Source organism: Anopheles gambiae, chromosome 2, assembly GCF_943734735.2.
Source record: "Anopheles gambiae chromosome 2, idAnoGambNW_F1_1, whole genome shotgun sequence".
NCBI lineage: Eukaryota > Metazoa > Arthropoda > Insecta > Diptera > Culicidae > Anopheles > Anopheles gambiae.
In genome coordinates this window covers 13,785,635-13,811,509 of record NC_064601.1, presented here as the reverse complement: position 1 = coordinate 13,811,509, position 25,875 = coordinate 13,785,635, and the positions used below count along the sequence as shown (strand labels likewise).

The following is a 25,875-nucleotide window of genomic DNA, read 5'->3' as shown; positions in this document are numbered from 1 at the left end:
CTCTCTCTCTCTCTCACTCCCCGCTGTGTAAATGGTTGCATCATCATTCGTCACGCGGGTCTGTGGGTCGCACGACGCCTTTTTGCGCGATTGCTGTGCTGTGCCCGGCCCGAAGGACCACACTAAAACAAACGGACCGACAAGAGCTTATCAACGGTCTCTGCCGCGCACGACACGACCATGCTATGTGTTTACCATTCCAGGATCGGGCCTACATCGTGCAGAGCACAGCGCAGCGTGTAGCGCCAGTTCCTCCAACGGGCTGGGAGCGTGAAGACGCAAGTCAGATGTCCTATACGCCGAGCCTGAACGCGAAACGTTGATCGCCATCCGTCGGTTACTACTGTGTCGTATGACACCGCGCTGGGGTCACCGACGTCACCGATCGGACCGTATTTGTGTGTATGTGTGTGTGTGTGTGCGGTTAAGTGACCGCGGTCGTCGCCGACGCGTCCAGAGATTGTTCAATTGACAAACGCGCGCGCTCACACACAGAACTGTCCCGGGCGCCGCGAAGCTGGATAAAACCAAGCCGATCGATGCTGGTCGTCAGTAATGCCGCGACGCTCGTCCAGCACGGACTGATTCGGCTGCCAGAGAAGCATGTGGTGATGTGTTGAGCGTGTGGCAAGCGTGTGCCATCCAGTGCAAGATGATGTGTAATTTCGCTGTCGTTTATTAATGAATCAGCTTTCGAACGACGATTCCTACAAACGACTTTCGTGAGTGGTGTTAACAGCAGTGACAAACCATTGCGATTATTGTGATCAGTAGTCAGTACTGTTATAAAGCCAGAAAAACTGTCTGTCGGTGTGTGTGTCGGTGGCGGCAAGGATGCGCGGCACTTCGGCTCCGGCCAATCGACCACTTCCGGTGGTAGTGTGGGGTTAGTAACCACTTCCGAAATTCCTGCTCCGCTTCCCAACGATAACGATTTTCCGGTTCCGGGCCAAACGGCGAAGAAAAGCGAAGACGCGTAAGGAAACGAAAAAAAAGCCGGCCCACCCGGTCGGTCAACACACTCCGCCGTCACGGCCCCGCCTGACGCTGACGGATGATGATAGTGGCTTATCGCGCGCCTTCGGTCACCACTACGGAATTTGTGGCACAAAAATGCATTTGCACATCATCATTCCAAGCCCTCGCGTCCTCACCGTTTCGGGGATGGGGGGGAGAAGATGAAGAAGCAGCAAAGCCCGATGATAGTGATACGGAGGCATGTTACAGCGAGCGAGCCTTCCTTTCGTTAGCGTTTCTTGCCTTTGCGCCCTCACAGTCTCGTGATCGTGATCGTCGTTGACCTTTGCCGGGCGCGCTTAATTGTTTTCCCAGGGTTGGCCAAGACGGCGCGGACTGACTAGCTTCTTCTGCTGGCTGCGCAAACGACCGTTACGCACGAGAGGGAGAGAGAGAGCTCCCAATGTGTGTTGTTGAAGCAGAGTAGAGCAACACGTTATCGTTGGAATGTTTTTTTCGGTTGTAGTAGCATTCTGTCCATGTTCTTATTTCTACTGGATGCGTCACCATTGCAGTCCGTGCGAAAGGATATGCTTATCGCGGAGTTTGCTTCAGCGCTTGCGCAACTTCCACCTTTGCTGTTGCCGCGACTCAAAATTGTGCTGCGAAATGGTATTTCCGTTCCGAAGCGGTGTTATTTGTTTGCCACGTGATTGGTGCCTCATCTACCGTGGCCCTTCGTGGGAATTTTCATTTCCATATTCTCGGAAATTGCACTCCCGCGCACTCTCTTATCGTTTAAGTGATGCTAAAGCTTGATTCTAAAATTCGGTCTTTGCCCCATCGCTCTCCTTTTGCTTCTCCTTTCAGTTCTGCTTGCACTGTCGCCGGCTCTAATCGATCGTTGCGATGCGTTCGATATTTTCCCTCCGAACTATGACATCCGATACCGGCTGGAAACGGACGTAACGCTAGTGCCGGATGTGCACGCGACCGACAACTACATGTGGTATCTGAACGGGTACCTGCGCGTCCATCGGTACGATGCCAAGAATCTCGCCGCTCAGGTAAGCATCATTATCTATCGCATTCCACAATGGTCAGCTAGCAGCACTGAGTCCTACTAACGTCCTAACGCCACCCGGCAGATCGAGCTCGATCGCCACCACATACCGCAAAGCGAGGGCGATGTGTCGGCCCTCCTGCAACCGTTCCGCATAGCGATCGCGAACGATACGATCCTGAGCATACAGTTCAAGCTGAACGAGCCGATCTGGTCGGCCAACATCAAGCGCGCGCTGGCCTCGCTGCTGCAGGCGCACGGCGACGGGCCGGGTGCGTACGTCGTCGACGAGCAGGGCATCTTCGGCAGCTGCCCGACCGAGTACTTCGTGGTGAACAAGTCGAACGTGTACGAGATCTCGAAAACGTACGGCATGGACCGGTGCACGATCTATCGCGGTGCGATCTACCTGACGCGCAGCAACATCCCGCAGAACCACTGCATCCCGAACAAGCAGCCGCAGGCGATCACGTCCCGCATCGCCAACTACAAGCTGCGCAAGATCGAATCGTACCGGTACATGCTGACCGAGCTGGACGGCACGATGCGCACCAACATACGGACGCTCGAGTCGTACTATCCGCAGTTCCTGTACTCGCGCGTCGTGCTGCGGTACGACCGGCACCAGGTGCTGGAGGACGGGCCCCCGGGCCGGCCGGTAGTGGACATCGTCAGCGGGATGGCGCTGCTGTTCAGCCCGATCCTGTTCGACAGTCCCGATCTGGAGGCGACCGGTGGCCGCAGCCCGAAGTCGAAGGAGAAGCTAATCAAGCGGACCGCCAGCCTGCTGAACGCGATGGCGGACAATCTCGAGACGGTCGACAACAAGCTGAAGGAACCGTACGACGAGACGGTGTCGGAAATCATCCGGCTGATGGGCACGATGGATCTGGAAACGCTGAAGCAGCTGTACGAGGAGATCGATCTCGGCACGTCCTATCGGCAGGAGACGGCCCGGAACATCTTTCTCGAGATAGTGCCGCGCACCGGGACGACCTCGACGATACTGCTGACGCGTGATCTGATCATGAACAAGCAGGTCAACCCGATGACGGCGGTGCAGCTGCTGATTTCGCTCCCGTTCTACATGGCCGAACCGTCGCCGGAGCTGGTGAAGGAGTGCGAGGTGTTTCTGGAGGTGGGTGCGGACCGGCCGGACATTAAGCATGCGGCCGTGCTGAGCTACGCCACGATGATCTACAACACGTTCGTCGCCGGCAAGCTGACCGCGGACACGTTCGAGAAGTACGTGAAAATGTACTTCGATCTGTTTCTGAGTGAGTGCGAGAAGGCATCATCATTTTTTTGGACCGTTTAGAAATGTTTCCTTCTTCTTCTTCTTTTCTTCTTTTTTCCTCCAACACACAGACAGCTTCGAGTACGAGCAGCAAATGCTCTATCTCGAAGGGTTAGGCAATCTGCAGCTGGAAAACGTGGCCGAATATCTGGATCCAATCATTCGTGCCGACTATCCACAAAACACGGACATTCGCTTTCTGGCGATGCTGGCACTGCTGCCCACCGCCCATCTCCGCCCGAACCAGGTGTACGAGACGTACTGGCCAATCTTTCACTCGCGCACCAGCCCGCTGCAGCTGCGGGTAGCCGCCTTTACCATGCTGCTGTTCTCCAACCCAACGCCGGGCCGGTTGCTGGGCCTGTACAGCGTGATCAAGACGGAGAACGATCCGCACATGATCAACTTCTACCGCACGACCGTGCTGAGCATCTCCGAGACGACCTACCCGTGCTACCAGCATCTGTAAGTCATGGCGGAACGTGATCCAGGAGCAGTCGAAGGATCACCCTTTTTAAAAACCACGCACAATCTCCCTCCACAGCAAACTGCTGCTCGCCTACATGACCCGCCAGCTGCCGGATGCACCCGCACCCAAGTACTGGGTCACCGGGAACTATCTGTTCGACTACCGGGACCGCAAGTTCCACATCGGCTCGATGCTGCAGACGATGCTGATCGGTAGCCACCAGACGGATCTGCCGATGATTGCATCGCTCAAGTTCGACACGGAAGCGCTCGGGCGGTTCACAGGCCAGCTGGGAGTAGGTTCCGGGAGGAAAGCAGTGCGAAATACCAGCACATGTGTAATGTTTCCGTCTTGTTTTCCGATTCAACTTCACAGCTGTACATTAAGGCACGGGGACTGAGTGATGCCGTCATCAACCGGCTGACCACGTTCAACTCGAGCCACCTTCGGCTCGATCGGCTGAGCAGCATTCTGAAGACGATGAAGCTGTCCACCATCAGCCCGACGCCGCTGCACTTTGAGTTTATCGTGCAGTTTGAGGGCAAGGCCGTACTGTGCTACCATCTGAATCAAACGACGTTTCACAATCTTACCGATGGCAACAGTAAGTACAACGTATTGGGTGGGGCTAGGGCTTTCTAATGTGATCCTATGAACAATTTTCCAACCCTAAAGTCATCAATCGCATCAATCTGCTGCGGGACAGCCACGTGAACATGCAGATCGTGCGCCGCCCGTTCATGATCAAGTACGCGTTGCCGACGCTGCTCGGTACGCCGGCCGACATACTGATCGAGAACACCGTGCTGGCGACGGTGCGCGGCAACACTACGCAGCAGATGATGCTGATGGATAAGGTGGCCCGCAGCAACCAGGTGGACGTGCGGTACTCCTCGTACGCTGTGGTAAAGATCCGCAGCTACAACCCCATCAACGATGTGGAGTACTCGACCATCCGCGAGCAGGGCTTCCTGGTGTACATACCGGTCAACAACGAGATCGTGTGGGACATTGCGGGCAAATCGATCAGCTACAGCTTCTACCGGCCGGAAAACATGACCAGTGGGATCTCGCTCAAGAGCCGCACGCGCAACACGCCGGCAAATGGGTCGTCGGCGGCGGAAACGCTCGAACCGAAGGAGGAAGATATCGCCAAGTACGGGTACCGGATCGACGATCTTGGCATTCAGCTGCTGGCCCGCGTGCATCAGGACTACACCAAGGACAACGTGATGTTCATGCTCGAGACGGACATACTGGACAATGCGAAGGTGCTGACGAAGGCACCGTTCTCGCTGGTGAACAATGTGCTGCGCATCGTCAGCCTGATCCAGCTGAACACGATCCACATCGGGCGCGACAAGCATCTGACGCTGCTGATCGCGAACGATCAGAAAACGCTCCTGCAGGGTACGCTCAAGTGGGACACGCAGAACTACTCGAAGCAGCCGGCCGTGCCGGAGAACGAGGTGCTGCGCGTGAACCTCATACTGGCGCACACCATCCCGAAGCCGGAGGGAAGCCGCGACGAGGTGAAGGTGCTGCACAAGTGGGACATTGTGTCGCAGTACACCAACTTCAAGTGTGACCGGGCGGCCCGGATCTTCTTCTCCCTGACGCGCCACGAATGGAACAGCTCTCACTGGAAGGTAGGTGGAGGGTGGGGGGGAAATAGGGGAAGATGCGAGGAGGGGAGGTATTTTTTGGGATGCTGTGAGGGCAAGCAATCTGGAGCGCGCGCATCAACGTGTCTCGCGGGCGCTCGTTCGTTTTTCAATTGAATTAAACTCAATCAGGGAAGGGTCAATTTTTTGCGCACCCTTCCGTTCTCTCCCGGCATCATCACACCATGGGCGGCGCGGATTGCATTTCTCCGCCTTGGACAATCGAATTGTTTTTAATTGTGTACGAGGGTTCGGAATCCGTGCAAATGTGCATACCACCCAGACAGCGCAGACTCGAGGACTCGACGACACAGAATATTGAATGTTGGATGATACGGAGCCGATGTCTTTGGACAGAGTGGTCAAACTTGCGGCCCTCGGGGTCGTTCGGTGCATCCCGCTACCGCTTCAGGCCGAAATTTATTTTTCACTTTTGCTTCTGTGTAGTTTTTAAAAATTAAAAATTGCCTCTAGTTGTTATACTGTTCATTTACGGACTGCGATTGTATTTGTGATGAAAAACAGTGTAATGCCATCAATTCAATACGTTGGAAGTGCAAAAGAGAGCGCAATTTCATTAAGAACAAAAGTCTCGAAAAATTCACACCGTTCTGACCCGTCTTTTCATGAAAGCATAAGATCGATCCCCTAGTTCTTCATGTAAGTTTCGTTTGGCTTAAGGTAGCTTAGAAGGCAATACCTAAACGAAACGTTTGAAAAGCACCTACATTATGCACCAAAAAGCTTCAATACTGGCTTGTGATAGCATTGCAAACGGTCGATGAGGCAACGTCGTGGATCATTATTTTCAGCTCAAGGCTTCTAATGTACTGATCGATCGGAGGTCAATTCAATTAATTGAAGAACTTTGTTTAATTTAAATTAACATTATTACAACTTCGTCCGTATTTTTAATGTACCATCTATCGACAGATTTTGTTTTCAAGACGTTTGTTTCCTTTATAAATAACCTAAAAGAAGAAGAAAAGATTTTAACCTTATCTCGGGTGGCATACTCGGCTGAACGTGTAATAATAATAAATTTAGGTTTTGCTGTCCGCGGTTCTATGGCTGTTTGGAGCGTGGGGTGTTCTCGCTCGTCCTATTACTAGGTGTGATGGGATATGGTGGTAGTGTTTTGTTGCTCTCGGTTATGGCCTTTAGTCACCAGAATATCACGAATCACGATTTCTTCAAGCAAGGAAGGTCTTGCAGTATTGAGCTCTCTACACAGGACCAGATGTTCCATATTATGGAATCGCCTGCCGTTGTTACATACTCATACTCCTTAGTTTGAAGCGATTGTCTATTCGTTGTAGATGAGTGCGCGCCTAATGCAAAGTGATTCGACATAGGTCAAAACATCATTCAAAAGTGTCCTCGCAGCTTTTCCCATGTCGCTTTAGCCGTCTTACAGTCCTTAATTAGGTTGAGTTGGTTATCTTCCAGTAAAAGGCCGATTGTCGCTCGCGCCTTCTGATCACCACTCTTCCATACTGCTCCGATGGCTTCAGTAGTGGGACTGGCCATCGTGTTACCTGGTCCATCGCTGATCACATACTGCCACAAATCTTTTCGGATAAGGAGGAATTCGACCTTTGTCTTCCAGACACTGTAATTACCTCCGTTGAGTTTTGCAATTCCCAATCGTTCCATTTTGCGAAATCTTTCTTTTGGTTAAAACGTTTTAATCGCCACTAATCCTGGACCCATAACCTGTTGGAACTTCTTGTTCGTACGAAAGGAAAATGCAAACTGATTTATTCTCTATTTCAATAAAGCCTACTACACTTCGTTTAAACTAGCGAGGTTGCTATGATCACAACACCTTCTGGTCAAATGAGTTTGACATCTCCACCTTTGGCTATTGAAACCAAATTGATTCTTTAGTATTTAAGTTAACAGGCAATAACTGATAATTGGAAGGTCTATCATTATTTAAAAAAAAATCAATCTGCATGATTCCATTAGGCTTGATTCAACGGTTCGATAAATATGATTTATTTTTAATTCATGTCTACAAATTTGCTACATCTCTGCTAAATCTCGGATTTAAAAGCAGTAGATAACTTCGTTTCACGGCTATGCTGCTGCTGCAGCTGCTGACATTGGTGATTGTACCAGCAAAAACAAAATTGTCTAGCTAAAGCGGATATATGGCAAGCGGAGCCGATGCAATTAATGGCACAAAACACAGGGGGTCTGTCTTACTCCTCTGCTGCCGGAGCCTCATCTGCGGCGGCTTCACCACCTCCGCCAGCCTCGAGCTCCTTCTCCAGCTCGATCAGTGCCTTGACGCCGTCCACCATCTCCTTCACCGCCTCGAACTCGGTAAGCCCGAGGCGTCGCTTGTTGGACACATCCAGCACACCGTCACCGGTGTCCGTATGCTCACCGTGAACACCGCGAATCTGCAGCTTGTGAGTGGCGGCCGCCTCTTCCATCCGTGCCTTGTCGGCGCTCAGCTTCGGCAGGCGAATGTGCACCGAGGCGCGGATCGCCGTGCCGAGATTGGTGGGACAGAAGGTGAGAAAGCCGAGTCGCTCGTCCCGCTGGAAGGGTATCTTTTGGCCCAGTGTCTCCAGCGCGGTAATGAACCGTTGATAGACTTGTGCTGTAAGACAAGTTCCCCCCCGGGTGGAGAATTAATGTTTTGGAAAAGGGAGCTTCTCAAAATCCCTCCAGTGCACACTTACCAACATCTGCGCCCTCCTGCATGGAGATGATGCGCAGATGGTCCTCCTCATTCACCCACAGGACGAACGTTTTGCTCTCGTTCAGAAAGATCGCACGCCCCGCCGGGAAGAACCGGTTCGCCTGTGCCTCGTCCAGAAATCGGTCACACTCCTTGAACAGATAGTGCCCCTCCGTCAGCTCCTCCTTCTGGCCGGCATCGAGCGCCGCGAGCAGGTGCAGCTCGCCCTGCAACTCCTCCGGCAGGTCCTGCACGGCTTCCCGCACCTTGTCGTAGATCTCCTCGTACTGGTCCTCCTGCATGCGCGGATGGAACGGCATACCCTCCACCGACCGGGCACAGCGTACCCGGGTCGACACAACGTACTGACCCTCCGGGTCCGGATTTTCCAGCTCGCTCGGTTCGCCCCAGCTCAGCTCGGGCTGCTGACCATCCGACCCGAACCCTCCATGGTACTCCTCGATCAGCGGATCGAACAGGGCGCCAAACACGCTGTACGCCATCGGGTCGGCCGCATACACGCCCACGTGCGAGTCCCGATTCTTCAGCCCGGACTGGACGCAGTCGAGCAGCGTCGACTTGAAGGCCGGTGTTTTCAGCTCCCGGAGCGTTTCGAGCACCTCGGGCGTAAGATGCTTCTTGAGCAGCGAATCGCACGCCTCGTCCTCGGCCAGTCCCGCCAGCCCACTGTCGAGGGCAAGGTTGGTTTCGCTCGCGGTGCGCCGTACGCTCAGCAGTAGGCCTCGATTTTCGCGCTCCAGGTGCCGTATCCGCTTGCGAGCTTCGTCCAGTTCGGCCATACTTTCCGCCACCTGCTCGTCGGTGGGGCAGCTCTCGCACAGCACCTGGCGGATGAACTTGCACGCATCCTCCGGCTTGTGGTCTTCCTGGTACAGGCGTATCAGTGCCTTGCTGAGGCAATCGATAGCGCCGGCCGATTCGAGATACTTGCGGAACGCTTCACGCTTCTGGTCCAGCTGCCCGCACGCGCGAGATAAGGGAAAAAAGAGGTTGTGGTTAAAAACCCAAGCTGTGGCCATAGAGGGGGAAAAAGGGACTCCCAATTTCCACTTACCGAAGCCATTGTATTGTTTGAATGGATTTCTTTTTTTTTCAATACTTCTCCGGACGGGATGACCTCTTGTAGGGCTTTCCAGTGAAGTGCACACTTCTCTCTCGTTCGATGAAATGGGATCCTTACCGTCCTCTTCAAGCGTATGTGTGTGTGTGTGTGGAATGCCTGTCTCGGGTTATGGTTCCAAAATCCTTTTTACTTTACTCTCTCTCACTAAAGTTCACTGCAAATTTAGACGGTTTCAGTTTTCCAGTGTATCACGATTTGCACCCTGCTCGTTGGATAGTTTCACCTTGAATGAGCGATGCGACAAACATAGCAATGTCTACTGAGCCCAAGCAGTGCACACGAGCGCTAGAAAAGCGAAAGTGGCTCCTCTGGTGAAAGACGAGGACGGTAGCGCTACCAACAGGCAGCAACCAAACAATTCTGTTACCATGGTGATGCAGGGCTTACTCCCGCGAAGGAAAACCCGCAATGGGCAGGTTCTAATGCCCCCCCCCCCCCCCCTCTCCCGCATAAAGTCTCCCTCTGCAGTGGGGAGCTGGGCATGGTCGTTCTATGGTGTGCGCGCCGTTTTCTAAACTTTTCCTTTTTTTGATTTCGTTTCAGATGTGCTTTTCGGCGGATTATCGACCGCTGGTGTTTCTGCAGCGACCGTTCGAGCTTACCGGCGAGGTGGTGTTTGGTGAAACTCGGGTACCGAAACAGTGCCCCAAGGAGCCACGGATTGCGTTCAATGTGTCGTACCATCTGCCCGAGTACGTTGAGCGCATCTACCGCGCACTGGACACCAAGGATCGCAGCTGCCCGAAGGAGATTCTGCGCCTGACGCCACCACCGTTCTCCGGGGAGTGTCGCGCAAATCGGTTCAGCCCGCTGACCACCGTAACCGGGCTGGATGCACACCTGAAGTTCACTAAGGTTGGCGAAAAACAGAAGGATGAATGGGATATCGCGCGAATAGTTTGATTTTAAATGAAATTGCTTTAAATTTTGTTGTAGCTTCCGTCGTGGATTGATATGCTGCTGCACCGGTTGGACCATGCCGTCTCGGCCGTTGTGCCCGGGCGCGTACAAACGCTCAACATGACCGACCACATCGATGTGCAGGCCCGGGTGATGCAGTGGTCGAATGATACAGAGATTCAAATCAACGGTGGCACCATCTGGTTCCCTTCGCGCTTCTATCACAACGTCAAGATGCAGCATTCCTACACGTCACGGATCGAGTACGGGTTTCTCAGTAAGTGGCGCGTTTGATTTGCCGTGGCCTGCTGTGCTCCGATGCTAATACACCTTTCTTCACTTCCCGCAGGTGTGTGCAGCCTGATCTACGACAAGCTGACCACGTTCAACGATCGCGTCCTGCAGCTGACGAACGAGGTACGGGACGAGTACCGGGTGCGCGATAGCTTCCTGCTGACCGCCGACTGCTCGCTCACCCCGAAGATGGCCGTGTTTGTGCTGGACGACCAGAAGGGTGTGCAGATCTACACCGGCGGCAACTATCTGATCTACGAGCCGGGTGGCAATAGTTACAACGCCAGCAGCAACAGCTCGCCCACGATGACGGTTAACATTAACGATGAGCAGCTGATCGATCTGCGCAATATCGTGTACCAGTACCCGCCGGACGATGAGTTCTACGACTTCCGGGTGTACATCGATCGGGAGGGTGTGCTGGTGGTGGAGAACCAGCTGAACGGTGCGGTCGTACAGTACGGACCGGCGGGCATAGTCAATCTGCTGCTGCCGACCGTCCACAAGGGCCAAATGTGCGGGCTGTGCAGTGATCGCGAGTAGACAGAGACAGAGAAAGAGAGAGAGAGTGTGTGTGTGTGTCTCGTTAGGACTGAGGTTTACAGGGGATTACCATTACCACAGCAACATTATCGGCCGGCCTCCCCCCCCCATGTTGGTCTCTCACTATACGCGCGACGGCTGTGGGTGCATAAAGCCGTGTGCATGTGCAACGCAAGCGTAGCATATTAGGTAAACATAAAACCAGCGCATGTAAGCATATGGTTTTGTGTCTCTGTGTATGTTAGAGTGCTAGTGAATGATAATAAAAAAGGAGCTTTTTAAAATACCCGATAAAGGTTTCACTGATTTTAAATCCAGCATCATGTGCGAATATGCGTGCACGGATTAAAGTATTCGGCCGTGGTTGAAATACGCATGTAACGGCGCCTCACGCAACGTCCTCGATAGTATAGTGGTCAGTATCCCCGCCTGTCACGCGGGAGACCGGGGTTCGATTCCCCGTCGGGGAGAGGAAAACTTTGCTTTTTTTGTCCATGAGTGGGGTGTTTTCCTAACATATTTTACAGGGTTCCCCTCATAGTTTACATGTTGTTTACGAAATCTTTTTGGATGCTTCCCGAAACGTATTGGATTCGTTCTTTCAAATTGGATTGTGGTAACGTTTCAAAAATATGTGGGAAACAATCGTTTAATCCAAAAAAAATATCGAGAAGCATCCAAAAATCTTTAAAAAAAACTGTAAATGGAACTTACTAACTTACTCAGAGACAACAAATAGAACGCCAAAATTGAATCTTAAAAATAGAAAAAAGAGAAAAACACGTACAACCATTCTTTTATATTTATCCACGTTTTTATTACTTTTCTGTAGCACATTACATCTCCTCTCTCGGTTCTAGTAGTTACTTTTGTTTCCTAAAATACGCGACACAGAGACACTCTTAATACGCTTAAACTCTACATTTTTAACCAGCGGGAGAGGATGATACCGAAAAGCACGATCGGTGTCCACACACCACCTATTTTACGGTCACGTTGCACCACAAGAGAGAGTGTGAGAGAGAGAGAGAGAGAGAGAGAGAAAGAGTTGCGGCGGTGACAAAGGGGAAATATTAATAATGATCGACTGATATTCCGTTCCGGCATTGATGACGATCAACAAGGGGGGCGATTACATTTACACATCCTTTCCTTCCTCTTTTTTTACAAACCGTGGTGTCGTCGCCGCCTACTCCGCTGTTACATTCCCTTGATAGGTAAATTACTATGCTATGTAAGGAAATTAACTGTACTCTCTCTCTCTCTCTCTCTCGCTCTCTCTCTCTTTCTCTCTCTCTCGCTCTCTTTCTAGTAGGGCGCTTAGGTATATTGTACAAAATTATGAGAAATTATTCCCGCGATCCTTTTCTTCCGCTTTCTCTACTGTTACTGTTTTTTCTTCTCTTTCTTATCTGTCACTTTGTTCACGCGGCTTGCTGCAGAGCGGGCTGTGTGTGTGTGTGTGTGTGTGTGTGCTTATAAAGTAGTGTGGTGTACAACTTCGTTCTATCAGTAAATGATCGAATCTGGCAGCAGATGAGATATATAGACCCCCGGGGGAGTGAAACGGGGGGAAAATGAACTGGTCGAACTAATATAATCCGATCGCGCAAACACCTCAACAACACCAACTAAACGCAAGATGGTGCGTGGGAGTGCGAGTGTGTGTGTGGGTTATCAGCAACGAATTGATTACCACGTTGGCTCTCTAATAATCAGTCTTAAACGTTTTCCCTTGCGATACTTGCATCGACGAACGGACTAACGATGACTTTAATAATGGATAGCGGTTTTTCCAACCGACCGACAAACCCTGCCCGCCATAAGTGAGGGATTGTGGTTTCGCGCTTGTTGCTTGGATGCAGCGCGCACATTGTTTTTACGTTCCAAGGATAAACTCTAGCTCCTCGATCGTTGCACCGGATGGGCTGCTGGCGGAGAACATCATCACCTCGCCACCAATGTCGTACACCACGTCGTCCACCTGCACATCGAGGCTGCTTACCGTCGTGGTGGTGGTGGTAGTGGTGTTCGCATCGTGCAGCAGCAGCTCCTCCACACACTGTTCGTCGGAAAACTGGCCAAGTTGGAGCTGCTGCTGCTGCTGCTGCTGCTGCTGCTGCCGGTGCGTTCTGCTAGAATCGAGAAACATTGAAAGGTCTTGCTCGCTGCCGGAACTGCTCGCAGTGTCGCTGGTTCCCTCCTCCCACGCGGAACCATCCAGGGCGTAGTACTATTCGCCGAAAATCTTGCGCACCCGCGGATTGATGCGCCGTACGCGGCCCCGGCTGCTGACGCTGGTGAGCAGTGTCGTGGCGTCATCGGCCCCTCCATTCTCCGTCCCCCCATCCTCCTCCTGTGCGCTATCCTGCTCCTCATCGTCCTCGTCGCTGCTGTTGTTACGATGCCCCCGGCCGACCCCCCGTCCTCGTGCAAAGCGTGATGAAGGCCCAGCTGCTGCTGCTGTCGCCACCTCCGTTGCGGCCTGCTGCGGATAGTGGCTGCTACTACGCGGCGGACGACCACCACCAGTGCTGCAGCTGCGGTGGTGCGGTGGCGAAGTAGTTGGCCGGCCCAAACTGCGCTCAGCTTCGTCGATGGTATCGCGTCGCTGCTGCTGACTGCTGCCGGCTGCTGACTGATGGCGAGAAGGAGGAGGAGGAGTAGCATGATGATACGGTTGTTGCTGGTGTGTTGTGGTGTGGTGAGGAAGGTTGTCCACCACCCTATGACTATGACTATTGGTACTACCGTTGTTGGCCGCATCGCCGTCTGTGCCGTGCTGTGCCGCGGAGGAGGAGGAGGAGGAAGCAATCGTGCGGCGCGATCGTTGCCGAATGTTGGCCAGCGCCCGTGCAATGTCATCCTCCTCGTCGTCGTGCTCGTCCTCGTCGTCATCGTTCTCGTTGTCGTCCTCCTGGGCAGTCCTGAGCACTCGCTGGCGGGGCCGCATCGTGTGCCGCTGCGCTCGATGATGTGAATGGTGATTGTTGCCCGCGCCACGACGCCCGTCCTCTTCGTCATTCTCTTCCGACTCTTCGTTGTACCGGGGCCGTTTCATCTTGCGCGTCGACCTTCCGCTCGACGGACCGGGAGCCTAAAAGCATCAATCAAACATTTTAAAGTATGCTTTTAAGAGTGCTATTTGTGCAATGCATTCAATGCACATGGCAAACACTTACCTCATACTCCTCATCGGACGTGTACCGTTCCTTTCTTCGCGTCCGATGTGGCACGATCCGACTGCTACCGAACGACGCCGTACTGCTGTCGTTCTTCTTGGGCGTACCGGCAACGGATGGGGGCTGCGAGCGACCACTCCTCGTGCGCGAAGACGACGATCCCGCCATCATTTTCAGCGGCGTATTATCGTCATCGGAATCATCACTGTCCTCACTGTCGCCGGCGGCGTCGGCGGCACCGTCCTCCGGCAGGTCTTCCTCGTGCGATGACGAAATGCGCGTTGATTTCCTCTTCAACGGTGTACCACCACCACCAGCGCCGCCTTCACCACCATCACCGGCAGCGCGCGATCGTAACTGGCGTGCCGTGGTGGACCGTGATGATCTGACGCCGGATGATGGTGCTGCCCTTAGCGGTTGATTATCGTCCTCATCGCTTCCATCCGCGGGCGCCTCCGGGCGATGCGGAGCCTCGGGCAACATCACGCCCTGATCGAGCTCGTCCGGATTGCGCTGATGGCGGGACAGCACGGTACTGCGCGTTCGCGTTCTTCTCAACGCACTCACACCGCCACCAACGGTCGGGACGCCAGCAGCGAGTGCCTCTCCCCGTCCCGCACTAGACGTGCCACCGGCAGCAATGCCTGCTGAAGAACCGCTCGTTGCCGCTGGCGTAGCGGATGGACCCGGCTGCTCGCCGTAGTTATGATCCACGGTGTGTGGTGGCGGAGTAGCCGTCCCACTAGCCGGATTCGCATCCATTCCACGCAACCGGCGGCCAGACGTACTGCTGCTGCTGGTAGCGCTTATCGTTCTTCGTACGATCGACGAACCACTCGCCGTCCCGTTGGCGGTAACTATCGTGCTGGATGAGTTCATTTCCATCACCATACGACGTGACGAGCGCACCGAATGAAAGCTAGTCGAGGCGGCAGGCACGGTTGCTGCACCCCCGGCTGCGGGGTGATGGTTCCCGTCGTTGTCACTCTCGCTGGCGTACCAACTGTTGCGCGTGCCGCTAGACGAAGCAGCTTGCGAGGCGTTTGGGTGATTTCGACCGACCGTCGCTCGCTGAGCGCGCTGCGTAGCCGAGCTGCGCTTGCTAATGTTGCTCGTCTCCTCGGCGCTCTGCTCGTGGTCGGACGGAAGCTTGCGTGCCCGCATCCGTCGACCGGTGCCGGACGATGACGATGGTGCCGCCGTCCGACGGGTGCTCGATCCGCCGGCAACCGCTTCATCCTCTTCCTCATTTTCCGAACGCAGTTTTGCAGTACCACCCCGTCTTGCAACCTTCTCCTCGGCACCGTTGTCGTCATCATCATCATCATCGTCGTCGTCATCCTCGTCGTCGTGCCTTTCTTCCAAACTGTCCTCGCTCTTGCCCCACTCGGCCTGTGCCCGCCGGACACTGCCCCTGGTCGAACGGGACGGTTCGCCAACTTCATTATCCGAATCCGAAACGATCCGCGCCGTCTTGGGACGCTCCTTGTGGTAGCTGTGATCGGACTCGTACCGGCTGCGGTTACGTTTCGCCGGCGGTCCACCCCGATAGGAGCGACTCTCGCGCGCTGCCACCGCACTACCCTCGCCGCCCCTTGCCACATCCTCTTCGCTTTCTTCGTTCTCCTCCTCCTCCTCATCGTCGTCGTCATTGTCGTTGCTGGAGTCGTCCATCTGGTTGCGGGTGCTCCGGCGCGGCCGCTTGCTGCCCAGCGACGATGTCTTTGGCTTGCTGTGATCGTTCTGCATCGACGATCCTGCTTCGGCTCCTGCTGCGTTGGAGGTAGCAGCACTCGACACGGTACCGTTGCGAAGCGACCGTGTACCACCACCACTTTCGCCACCAGCCGGCGAGGAAGTGCCGAACAGATCCTGACGCGCTGCGCGCACCGCTGCCGATGGCCGCCGAACAACACCACCACTGCTGCCCGCTTCCGGCGAGTCGTCCAGCACACCCGGGCGCTTTCGTTTCGTCGTCGAGCTGACCGTATCACGCTTGCCGCCCGCCTTCCGGTGCACCTTCTTCTTGTTGCGTTTCTTCTGCTTCCGCTTCTGGGGCGACCGTTTGGTGCGCCGCTTGTACGGATCGTACATCTCGCCGGAGTCGTAGTCCGCCCGGTGCGAAACCGGTACGCCCGTGCTATCGTCATCGTCGTCATCGTCGCTGTCCGATTCGCTGCTCGTGTTGTCGCTGCTGCTCATATCCGACTCCTCGCTGCTCGCAGCCGCCTCGTCCTCCTCATCATCTTCGTCCTGCGACCGACGGCCGCGTCGCGTCAGCATGCGCGCACCGCCACCGGTGGCCGACCGGCTGCCGCGGCTACTACTCGGACCCGGAATAGCCAACGGGTCTATCACATTGTTACTGTTACCTGCTCCACCACCGGCCGACGATGACGACACACCGTTCGAGCCACCCGCCACGGTTGAATGACCACGGCGAGACGAGGACGCTACTAGCATTCCGCCATTGCGCGTACGCTTGCCGGCACGATGGTTCGCCGCCCGGCGATCCTCCTCCTCATCGTCATCATCATCGTCGTCGTCATCGTCGTCGTCATCCGAATGTGCCGCTGCGTGGCTGGCAGTGGCACGCGACGAGCTGCCACTCGTGTTCATCCCACTGCCGGAGCTGCTGTTCAGTGCTGCCCCGCCTCTTCGGCTGCTGCTCGGACCCGCCACCGCATCGTCCCGCCTATCTCGTCGGCGCCGTTTCGTGGACGATGCTAGCCCATTGCTGCTGCCGGTGGTGGAAAGATCGTGGTTTCTACCGCTGCCTCCACCGCCACCGCCACTGCCTCGACTGCGCCTTCGGGCCGATTTCCAGTTGTAGATAACAGCCTTTATGTGCGCCTCGAACAGCGTGCTCAACCGTAGGGTCATCGAGTAGATCTAAAAGAAAAAGGCAAAAGTATTACATTTGAAATTGGATGGCACACAAATGGAAATGATCCTTCCAACTTACCCTCGAACGTTTGTTTGTGTTGTAATTGCGCGAGTTTTGAAAGATGAGCCGCATGTCTTTGCAGAAATCGTACGGCGACTCGTAGTTGCCGCCGAGCAGATCTTCCTTTATCGTGCGCAGATCCATCGGCGTGTCGATAATTTGCAGATAGTCCGGATGCTCGATGGTGTCGACCGGCTCTCGGAACGGTTCCGAATCATCGCACTGCCAAATCATCTCCAGCAGCTCCCGGCAGTCCACTCGCCAATCCCCTTCCGGCACCAGTCGTCTTGATCTTGAAAAGTAATTAGAGGAGAACGGTCGTTGAGTGTACACCGACTGCATCGCTGCCGAGGGAAAAGCTTTCGTAGCGGACGGACGATGGTTACCTTCGCGATCCCGTTCGTCGATTGTTGGAAACACCACTTCCGGCTGGACCAGCAGCTCCGGCCGAGCTTGTCGATGGGCCAGGCCTGTGCCGCTCCGTTTCCGAGTCGGACGATAGGTATGTATCGACCAGTTGGTGATACACAGCTGGCACATCGATTTCATTGAGATCACTGCCAAAACACATTTGTGAAGCAAAAAAAAGCATTGATTAGAGTATGGTTTCCGTGCTTGTTTTTCCTGCTTCCCTTACTCACCTCAGTATGCGCAAGCAGAGATCGGTAATGATGCGAGCGTTCCGCACTATCGTACTGTGCGATTCGTTGAACTTTTCCGCGTTCGTCGCCAGGTAGCGCACGTCAAACTGGGCCGATGTGATGCGCCGGTAGAAATGGTTCTCGAACCGCGACTTGATCGTGTTCAGATCGATCGGATACTCCACCACGAACGCATACTCGGGATAGATGTTGAGATCGACCGGCGCAAGGAAGAGATCCGCAATCGCCAGCCCCATCACCTGCTCCAGCCCGGCGATGATGCGCCGGCACGACGCATCCCGATCGCCCCGGGGCCATTCCTCGGGCTTTGGCTGGTACAGTGTGGCTTGCAGCTCCTCGGGCAGCACCGGCACCGCACCGCCCACCTCCTCCGGCTGGCGCGCTTCGTCCACCGGCTCGAGATCCCACGGGCTCATCAGCTCGTACTCGCCATTGTCCCAGCGCACCCGGAAGCACATAAACAGCGAGTCCGGGAAGTCGGCCGACAGCTGGTTGTGAGATTCGATCTGCCCGGTCCACCACACGTCCTCGATCATGCAGCGGAACCGATCGCCCGGGCCCCAGCTGCGCCCGACCGACGTGTCGAACGTTTGCTTCAGCACCAGAAAGTCCAGCACGTCCGGCATATCGTGGTACTTGATGGCGAACGAGCGCCCCGTCAGCTCGCCGTCCTCCGTAATGATGGCCAGCTTCAGGCAGCACAGCCGGGGCGGTCGGATCTCGTACTTGATGCCGATCACCTTGCACAGCTCGTGCGCCTGTATCTCCATCGCGGCCCACGGTTCGCACCGGTTGCCGAGGTTGTACACCGACTTGGTGCGCACCGCCTCGAGGTAGCGCTGGTGGCCCTGCCGGAAGTACACCACCTCGTCGCCCATCTGCGGGTAGTAGGGCGCCTTGCGCGGAATCACCTCCGACAGCCATTCGGGCGGCCGGAACTGTTCCGGTATCTCACCGTCACGCGTCAGCGGTATCTTACGCACCTTAGTCGAGCGACGACGGCCACCGCCCGTACCGCTCGTGCCCGGCGTCGCATGGCTCGGGCCGGGCTGGTCGGGATCGGGCGGCGAATAGGCACGGCGTTGCACGTGTTTCCGCTTCGACCGCTTCGGGGGTTCCAGATTGTGGCCCGGCTCGTGCGACACCCAGTCGGAGTAGTCCGAGCTTTGGGTGTCGCTCGAGCTGCTCCCGGACAGGTCAAGCTTCTCCTCGATGGCGGTGGAGTAGTCGCTGTTGCTCGACTCCGATGACGACGATTCGTTCTGCTCTTCCGCCGCATCGTCTTCGTCCGGTTCGGGCATGGGTTCGTTTTCGCGCACAGCCCGCGTCCGGTAGGCTGGGCGTGCTCCGTTCGCTCCACCCTCACCGTTGGCCCGGCGCAACGAACGGTTGGCGCCACCGCCGGCACGAGCCGCTCGCCGACCGCCCAGCCCGGACGGACCGCCGGACGAGGAAGCACTGTTGGCAGTGTTGATCATGACCGGGCGACGGCGCATCTCGCGCCGATACACCTCCTGCTCCTGCACTCCGGCCGCGTACACGCGCTGCTTCAGATTCACCATCGCCGAGTAGCTCATCGGCCGCACGTACTGGCGCCGGTGAAACTTGAAGCCTTCCTCCGTGCGGTGCCAATTGCCAGCGGAGCCGAACCCACGCTGCCCATTCCTTCCGCCGGCGGGTTGATTCGCGTTGTTACCCGGTCTGCCACCGTTGTTCGCGGGCTGTAAAGCGCCACCGGCGTCCTCTCCACGTGCCCGATCATTGTTCGAATCGGGCGCCTGTTGATCTTCTCCCTGGGCCGCTCGATCTGCTCCACCTCCCTCGACCTGTCGTCGATTGGCCAGGGCTTCGATCATACGATCGATATTCGAGTATGCCCCACCAGCGGGCTCCTGCGGGCCTGCCTGAGCACCACCAACACCGCCACCAATAGCCGGCTGTAGCTGCTGCTGCTGCTGTTGCTGCTGGACCTCCGCGCCCTCACCACCGACACTGATGTTCGGTATGAGCTGATCCGTGGGACAGTTTTCCCTGCCCGGCACCAAGCGCTGTAGCGCCGGTGGATACGGATTGCCATCAATATCGACCAGAAACGGAGGCGGCATCAGGTGAGGCATCGTTTGCGTCTGCTCGTCCATTACGTGCAGCGCCGAGTCGCGTATCAACGGCCGGTAGTCCGTGTGGAAGAACAGCTCCGGTGGTAGCTGCTTCAGCTTCTCGTGCCCCGACCCGTACCCGAACATCAGTATGTGGCCGTGCGAATCCGTCGCCGCAATCATCATACCGTCCGGGGACCATTTCGCGTCGTAGATGCCGCCCTCGCAATGGTCGTCGATGCGGTTGACGAAGTTTGCCATCGAAACGCCCTGCACAATGTCCCAGATGAACAGCTGGCCGTCGTGGCCGGCCGACAGCAGCACGCCCGAGTCCTTCTGGTGCGACTCGAGCACGTAGATCTCGTTCGTGTGCCCGCGCAGCACGCGGTGCAGCTTGCCCGTCTGCGCATTCCACACCTTGATCGTGAAATCGTTCACCGCCGTTATCACCCAGTTGTCCGTGTTGTCCCACGACACCATCGTCACCTTCAGCTTCACGTTGTCGTCCGGGTTGACGGGCGGACAGGTCAGCAGCCGGTCGCCCATGTTCAGCCGGATCGATTTCCACTGCTGCGACTCGAAGTGCCACACCAGCGCCGTACCGTCCTTGCTGCCCGAGATGAACTTCAGCCCACCGTGGGCCCACTGGATCGAATCGACCGTGTCCGAGTGCGATTCCGTCTCCAGGATGCGCTTCGGCCCGTCCTCCGACATCAGGTACACGCGCACGTGATGATCGGCCGAGCCGGCCGCCATGAAGATGCCGCCGGGCGAGAACGAGGCACAGATCATCTGTGCCTGACCCGGGCGCAGCTTTTCGTGGTAGGAGGTGGGCTTGGACGAGAACGTCGTCTTGCCGTTGCGCGTCGTGTACTCCCAGAAGGCGACCGAGCCGTCCGTGCTGGTCGTAACCAGAAAGCGCAGGTCCGTCTTGGGCGAGGGGCAAAAGTTGACCGACGTTATCATGCCGGTGTGGCCGGCCAGTACCGCTATGGGGCCGCCGTATTGCAGATCCCACACGCGCAGTATCCGATCCAGCGAACCGGCCGCCAGCATCGTGTTGTCGAGATTGATCGCGATATCGGTGATTTCGGCGGACGCACCGCGGAACGTGGCCAGCAGGCGGCCGTCGATGGCCGACCACAGCTTCACGAGAAAGTCATCCGCCGCTGTGATGATGTACTTGCCGGTGCGATCAAACAGGACGCAGTACACCGCGGACAGGTGGCCGAGGGTGCGCCGCTGCAGCGTTTGCTTCGAGTAGAAGGAGGTCGGGATGGCCTGGCGGCGCGTCAGCGGACCCGCACTTTCCCGCCCGTACAGCACCTTCACGAAGTTGTGCGTGTTGTTGCGATTCACCACATCGCTCAGCGGTCGGTCGTGCCGGCGCGTGTAGTAGTCGAGCAGCTGGCGCGGCCTGGTTACGCTTTCCTTCGTGCGCAGCAGGCTCTGCCGCCCGGCGCCGAGCACGGACGAAACGCCGGACACGGCCGGGGGCAGCACTTTGTCCAACAGCGGTCCGATACGGCTGCATATTTCGAGCAAATGCTCTGGTCCAACGTGTGGATATTTCCTTTCCTAAAAAACAAAGAGTTAAATTGTAGGGTATATTATATGGTAGGTATAAAAGTTTTAAAATCGAGTTTATATTGGCTAATTTTTACATGATTTTTTACTCAAAAAGTTATTTAATATAAAATAAATTGTATTTTCATCGTCATGTTAGCTGTTTCGAACACAGCCATCGAGAGCGACTGCTCGAAATCATTACACAGACACAAGGTTGCTATGTGGTAGTGGAGGGTCGCTCTACACACACACACAGCAGTGCTACGTACATCGCATGACGAAATCGTCTGCGCTGGTAATCAGATGCCGCGACGGAAGATGAATTTACGAATTTACGAAAAATGTATAATTTACTCAATATCGTAACAATTTAAATGCTCTGAGCATCTTTGAACATATAAAGCATTTCTGACTGATTATACTTTTTTACTAAGGGACGCAATCCGATTCCAATTTATAGTGTAAATTCACAGCAAAAACATTGTAAACAAATCCCGCAAAGCTGTGCGATCGTCATTTGTTTTGATGCATTTCTACACATTGCAGGCACAGAGCGTTGCTTCCCCGTCGAAGCGAGCTCATGTAAAAGGCAAAAACCCCACGGCAGCAGGAGTGCCGTCAAGCACAAAATTAAACTACACTGCTCACACACACTCTCACTCGCTGCCAGACCTTTTACACAAAGAGCGCAGCGGGCCCTGCGAAACGTCGTACGCGATTCGAGCACTCTATGCTTCTGCGTACGAACATCCCATACCAACACACACGGCGCGGTTTGGTGTAGTGGTGTTGTGGCATACGAAAAAATACAACCCCCCCGGTCACGGACAGAGAGAGGTGGTGTAAAAACGCAGAACGAGTATTTCAATTTCACATCACAATGGCGTCACAATCATAGTTTTTTTACGAATTTAAATAATTATTTGGTTGTTTTATTCACTAAACTATACAAACAACTCACTTATTTGCACATTCGAAGCATACACGCACAGAACACAACACACAAAGCGGTGCTAATTAACATTCGACGAAACAACAACACGATTCAATGTATATGTATGCACAAAAACCACACCAGAATATCACAATGCAATGATGAATATTACATTTTATCAATTAAAAATTAAAATTCCATTCCCGACGGCGAAAAATCGAGCACTTTCAACACAGCGAAGCAGCTGCGTGTTACCATTCGCGCGCACACACACACTCGCACACCTCGCTCTCATTGGACAAAGCGAAGCAGGCGCTGCTTCGATTGAAACGGCTAAAAGAGAGGGTGGTGGTGGTGGTGATGGGCGCAACGTACACTTCCGTCGCGGACGGGCTAGAGATGAAGTGACCACCGCGTGCTGTTTTCTAAACCGCCCTGGTACGAAATCAAGCACGACCGCGTCACTTCCGATGAGAATAAGAACCAACATGGCGGCCACCATTAGGTGGTAGGGAGTATGTTTGCAGCACAAAAGCACGGAACCAGGTTCCGGATGTTCCGACATCCGGAACCAAGCACCGGTGCCACCGTCCACTGCGGAAGAAAGTTGGACATGGGACACAAGAAATGTTTTGCCATAGGCAATTTCTAATTATTTTTGCGTATGAAGTATGAAAATATAAACCAAAACATTTCCGGTAGTCACATCCGGCGCGCCACACCGGAGATAATCCGGATTGCAGTATGGCGACCTTCAAAACGGTCCGGACATCTAGGCGACACAGCACACCTTGGTGGCGCATACACAGGGGAGAGAGTCGCAAAAGCTGTGCCGCACACTAACACACCGACACGCCGACGCCCCTACGGACACGTTCGAGCTCGACTCGATTCGAGCGTGTGCGTGTGTAGTGGTAAATGGCCCACTTGCTAGGCGTTCAGCATTTCCGGTGACGGCACCGTGTGTCCAAGCAATGGTAGCAAAATTCAAACTAAATTGCTCATAATGTTATTACTATACTCACAAGTTCATCCAGCGACTGTCGATGCTCCTGTCCGGTCCAGTCTAGGCGCCGGGGTAGGATCTGCTTCCGCGAACCGTGCAGCAACACAATTCCGGTCCGTTCATGCCACCGGGTGGAAGAAATAGTGGCGCAGGAGAGGGCACGAGGGCAAGAGGGAGACAAAATAAAAACAAAAATATTACATTCCATGTCAATGAACTTTGGAAGTCGAAAGACAGGAGAGCGAAGTTGTGGAAGGAATGGGGCGGGGCACGGGATTTACTATAACTGCCACATGACTCATCGAGTGGGTAAGGCAGGGTGGTGAATGGGCAAGGAGAGATGGTTGAGGAGAAAAAGCATATAATTTCATTTTGTCAATACTTTAACACCAAAGTACCAAGTGCGAGAAAGAAATAGCACAATCGCTCTGGCTTTTCGCTTCCTCGAAACAAACCCGGCAACACTCGCAGGGGGCCAACACAACAACAAAAAAACAGAGGAAGAAGAAAGTCTCTTTTCTAAACTAGGACAAGGTCAAGGCCGAATGTATCAAGAGGGAGATTCCCGCTTGATTCAAAATCGTCATCTGACGTGTTACTTCTAGCCTAGACGCCGCCAAGACTTTGGGAATTCCCTACCATGGGGAAGGGGCAAGACGGACGGAAAGACGCACTGGCCCTGCTGCATACCGGCAAATCCAACCCGCGGAGGGCGAGAGGAGGTGTAATGCCGGTGGAAGGGAGGGGCGGGGTGGGCAATACACGTGCTCCGATGATTACTAACGATGCTACCCGTTTTTAACGGTGCGGCGATATTGCGCGTTCGCGATTGGAAACAAGTTTGCTTCTGGAGGCCTTATTTTTTCGCTGAAAGTTCAATTTTAAACTTCATATGAAGAAAAGAGGCTCATGGTTATGCAGAACAACATACATAATTATCATAAAAGATGATCGCAATATCGAAAATGGCTTACGGAGAATCGAACGTTACGGTGCGCGCGTGTGTTTTTTCATTGAACACTTTTTCAATGCTCGACATACACACACACACGCATACACACTCATTCACGCAGCTACAAAAATGGTCTGCAATAACAGCAGCGTGTGATCTCTTTCTTTCTTGCTTGTATATACCGCTGGTGGATGCGAGACGCAGCTCTGTTTCAAGGTACTGCTGCTGCTGCTGCTGCAGTGTACAACAAAGCTTGTATAGGGTAGACAGAGGGGACGATGGAAAGGGAATTGGAAAGGAAGCGGGGTGAAGAGCCGTGGTAGAAAGATCGTGAAATGACAACAAAACAGCGTCTAAACTTACGTCCAAATGCTCCAACTCCTGCACCAGAACCTGCAAATAACAGACGGCGAATCAAAACACAAACGAAACGTCAATTAATGAACGCGAATAGGCGTTGAGATTTGTCAACCGTTCCGAGCGTCCCCGCACTTACCTTTGCCGTCTCGCGCAGTGGTCCATTGGCCAGGAATTTGGATATCAGAAAATAAAGTTCTGTGGAAGAGAGCAAACAGAACGAAAAACCGCACAATTTAACCACAAACGTGAACAACTTTCCAGGCGTATGTTTTTGGGTTACAGTTCCGTCCCCATGTTTTTTCCACCACACAACCAACACACACACACATACACACACAGCCATAGGTGCGCGCTGGGCACACACAGAGCTCTCACACTACGCGAACCCCGTCGTCTCGCGTAGGGCTTCGAGCGATTTCGTACGCCCAATTTGGCCACCGCACGGCACCGCACTTACCTGGAACGAGAATGTTTTGCTTCACTAGGCTTTGATCTTCCATTTTTGCACTGGTTCTGTTGTCACACTCATACAAAACGGGTAGAAAAGTTCATTTTTTCGACGGAGCACCGTACGAACACATCCGCCATTACTTAACGCTGAGCTCGTAAAACATCCAAACCCGCTCATCCGGACGCACGGTCTACGCAGGACCCGCTCGACAAAATAGACCCGCCACTGCTCGACATGTTCGTGCTGCGGGTGAGCAAACTGCTCGAACATTTGAAAACGCGAGAGATGTGCGTTATTCAAAAGTGGCTGAGAAATATTTTGCGAAAAAAGGAAAAATATTCACACAGAATAGTAGAAAATTATAATTATTTTCTTTTTTAGTGATTCTACGATTTGAATGGACGCTTTAAAACACAAAAGGAATTCTTTTTTTAGATAAAAAACTGCAAACTGGAGATTGCAGTGCACTTGGCACTTGGACAAACGTTTGCATCAACTTCATCCGCTGGGCAGCAATTGTTCGCATTGCGCAAATTATTTAAATTACCTCCTGAATTTAATTTTCAACAAGATCTAAAAAATAACATTTTTCGTTTCAGTGTGTTGAAGTGTTGCACCAATGCAGGATGTCTTTGCTAAGTGCGCCAGCAAACGGGCAGCTGATTGCGCTCAGTGCTAGAAACTCACCAC

General features: G+C 54.1%; 3 protein-coding genes and 1 non-coding gene across 5 annotated transcripts; 2 read left to right on the top strand and 2 right to left on the bottom strand.

Moving 5' to 3' along the window:
• Positions 1-201: 201 nt before the first annotated feature.
• On the top strand, positions 202-11,312 carry LOC1281081 (uncharacterized). The gene is made up of 10 exons (XM_321018.6): positions 202-886; positions 1,828-2,024; positions 2,106-3,297; positions 3,389-3,782; positions 3,862-4,081; positions 4,162-4,390; positions 4,462-5,435; positions 9,833-10,144; positions 10,226-10,466; positions 10,539-11,312. The coding sequence occupies exons 1-10, from the start codon at positions 835-837 to the stop codon at positions 11,024-11,026; spliced, it is 4,299 nt and encodes a 1,432-aa protein (XP_321018.6). The 5' UTR covers positions 202-834; the 3' UTR covers positions 11,027-11,312.
• LOC1281083 (arginine kinase 1) lies at positions 7,428-9,525 on the bottom strand. The gene is made up of 3 exons (XM_321020.6): positions 9,221-9,525; positions 8,147-9,122; positions 7,428-8,064 (listed from the first exon to the last, which is right to left on the bottom strand). The coding sequence occupies exons 1-3, from the start codon at positions 9,227-9,229 to the stop codon at positions 7,658-7,660; spliced, it is 1,392 nt and encodes a 463-aa protein (XP_321020.6). The 5' UTR covers positions 9,230-9,525; the 3' UTR covers positions 7,428-7,657.
• Positions 11,313-11,424: 112 nt separating the features above from the next.
• Trnad-guc (transfer RNA aspartic acid (anticodon GUC)) lies at positions 11,425-11,496 on the top strand. Its single transcript has one exon. It is a non-coding gene; the product is annotated as a tRNA-Asp (tRNA).
• Positions 11,497-11,818: 322 nt separating this feature from the next.
• Positions 11,819-25,365, bottom strand: LOC1281087 (bromodomain and WD repeat-containing protein 3). Of its 2 annotated transcripts, XM_061650804.1 has the most exons (10): positions 25,192-25,365; positions 24,871-24,929; positions 24,738-24,767; positions 23,442-23,501; positions 17,797-21,491; positions 17,542-17,712; positions 17,174-17,447; positions 14,209-17,100; positions 13,778-14,123; positions 11,819-13,664 (listed from the first exon to the last, which is right to left on the bottom strand). In XM_061650804.1, the coding sequence occupies exons 1-10, from the start codon at positions 25,232-25,234 to the stop codon at positions 13,612-13,614; spliced, it is 7,623 nt and encodes a 2,540-aa protein (XP_061506788.1). In that variant the 5' UTR covers positions 25,235-25,365; the 3' UTR covers positions 11,819-13,611. The 2 variants fall into 2 exon arrangements, with proteins under 2 accessions (XP_061506788.1, XP_061506787.1); XM_061650803.1 differs by having other exon boundaries at positions 11,819-14,123.
• Positions 25,366-25,875: the final 510 nt, after the last annotated feature.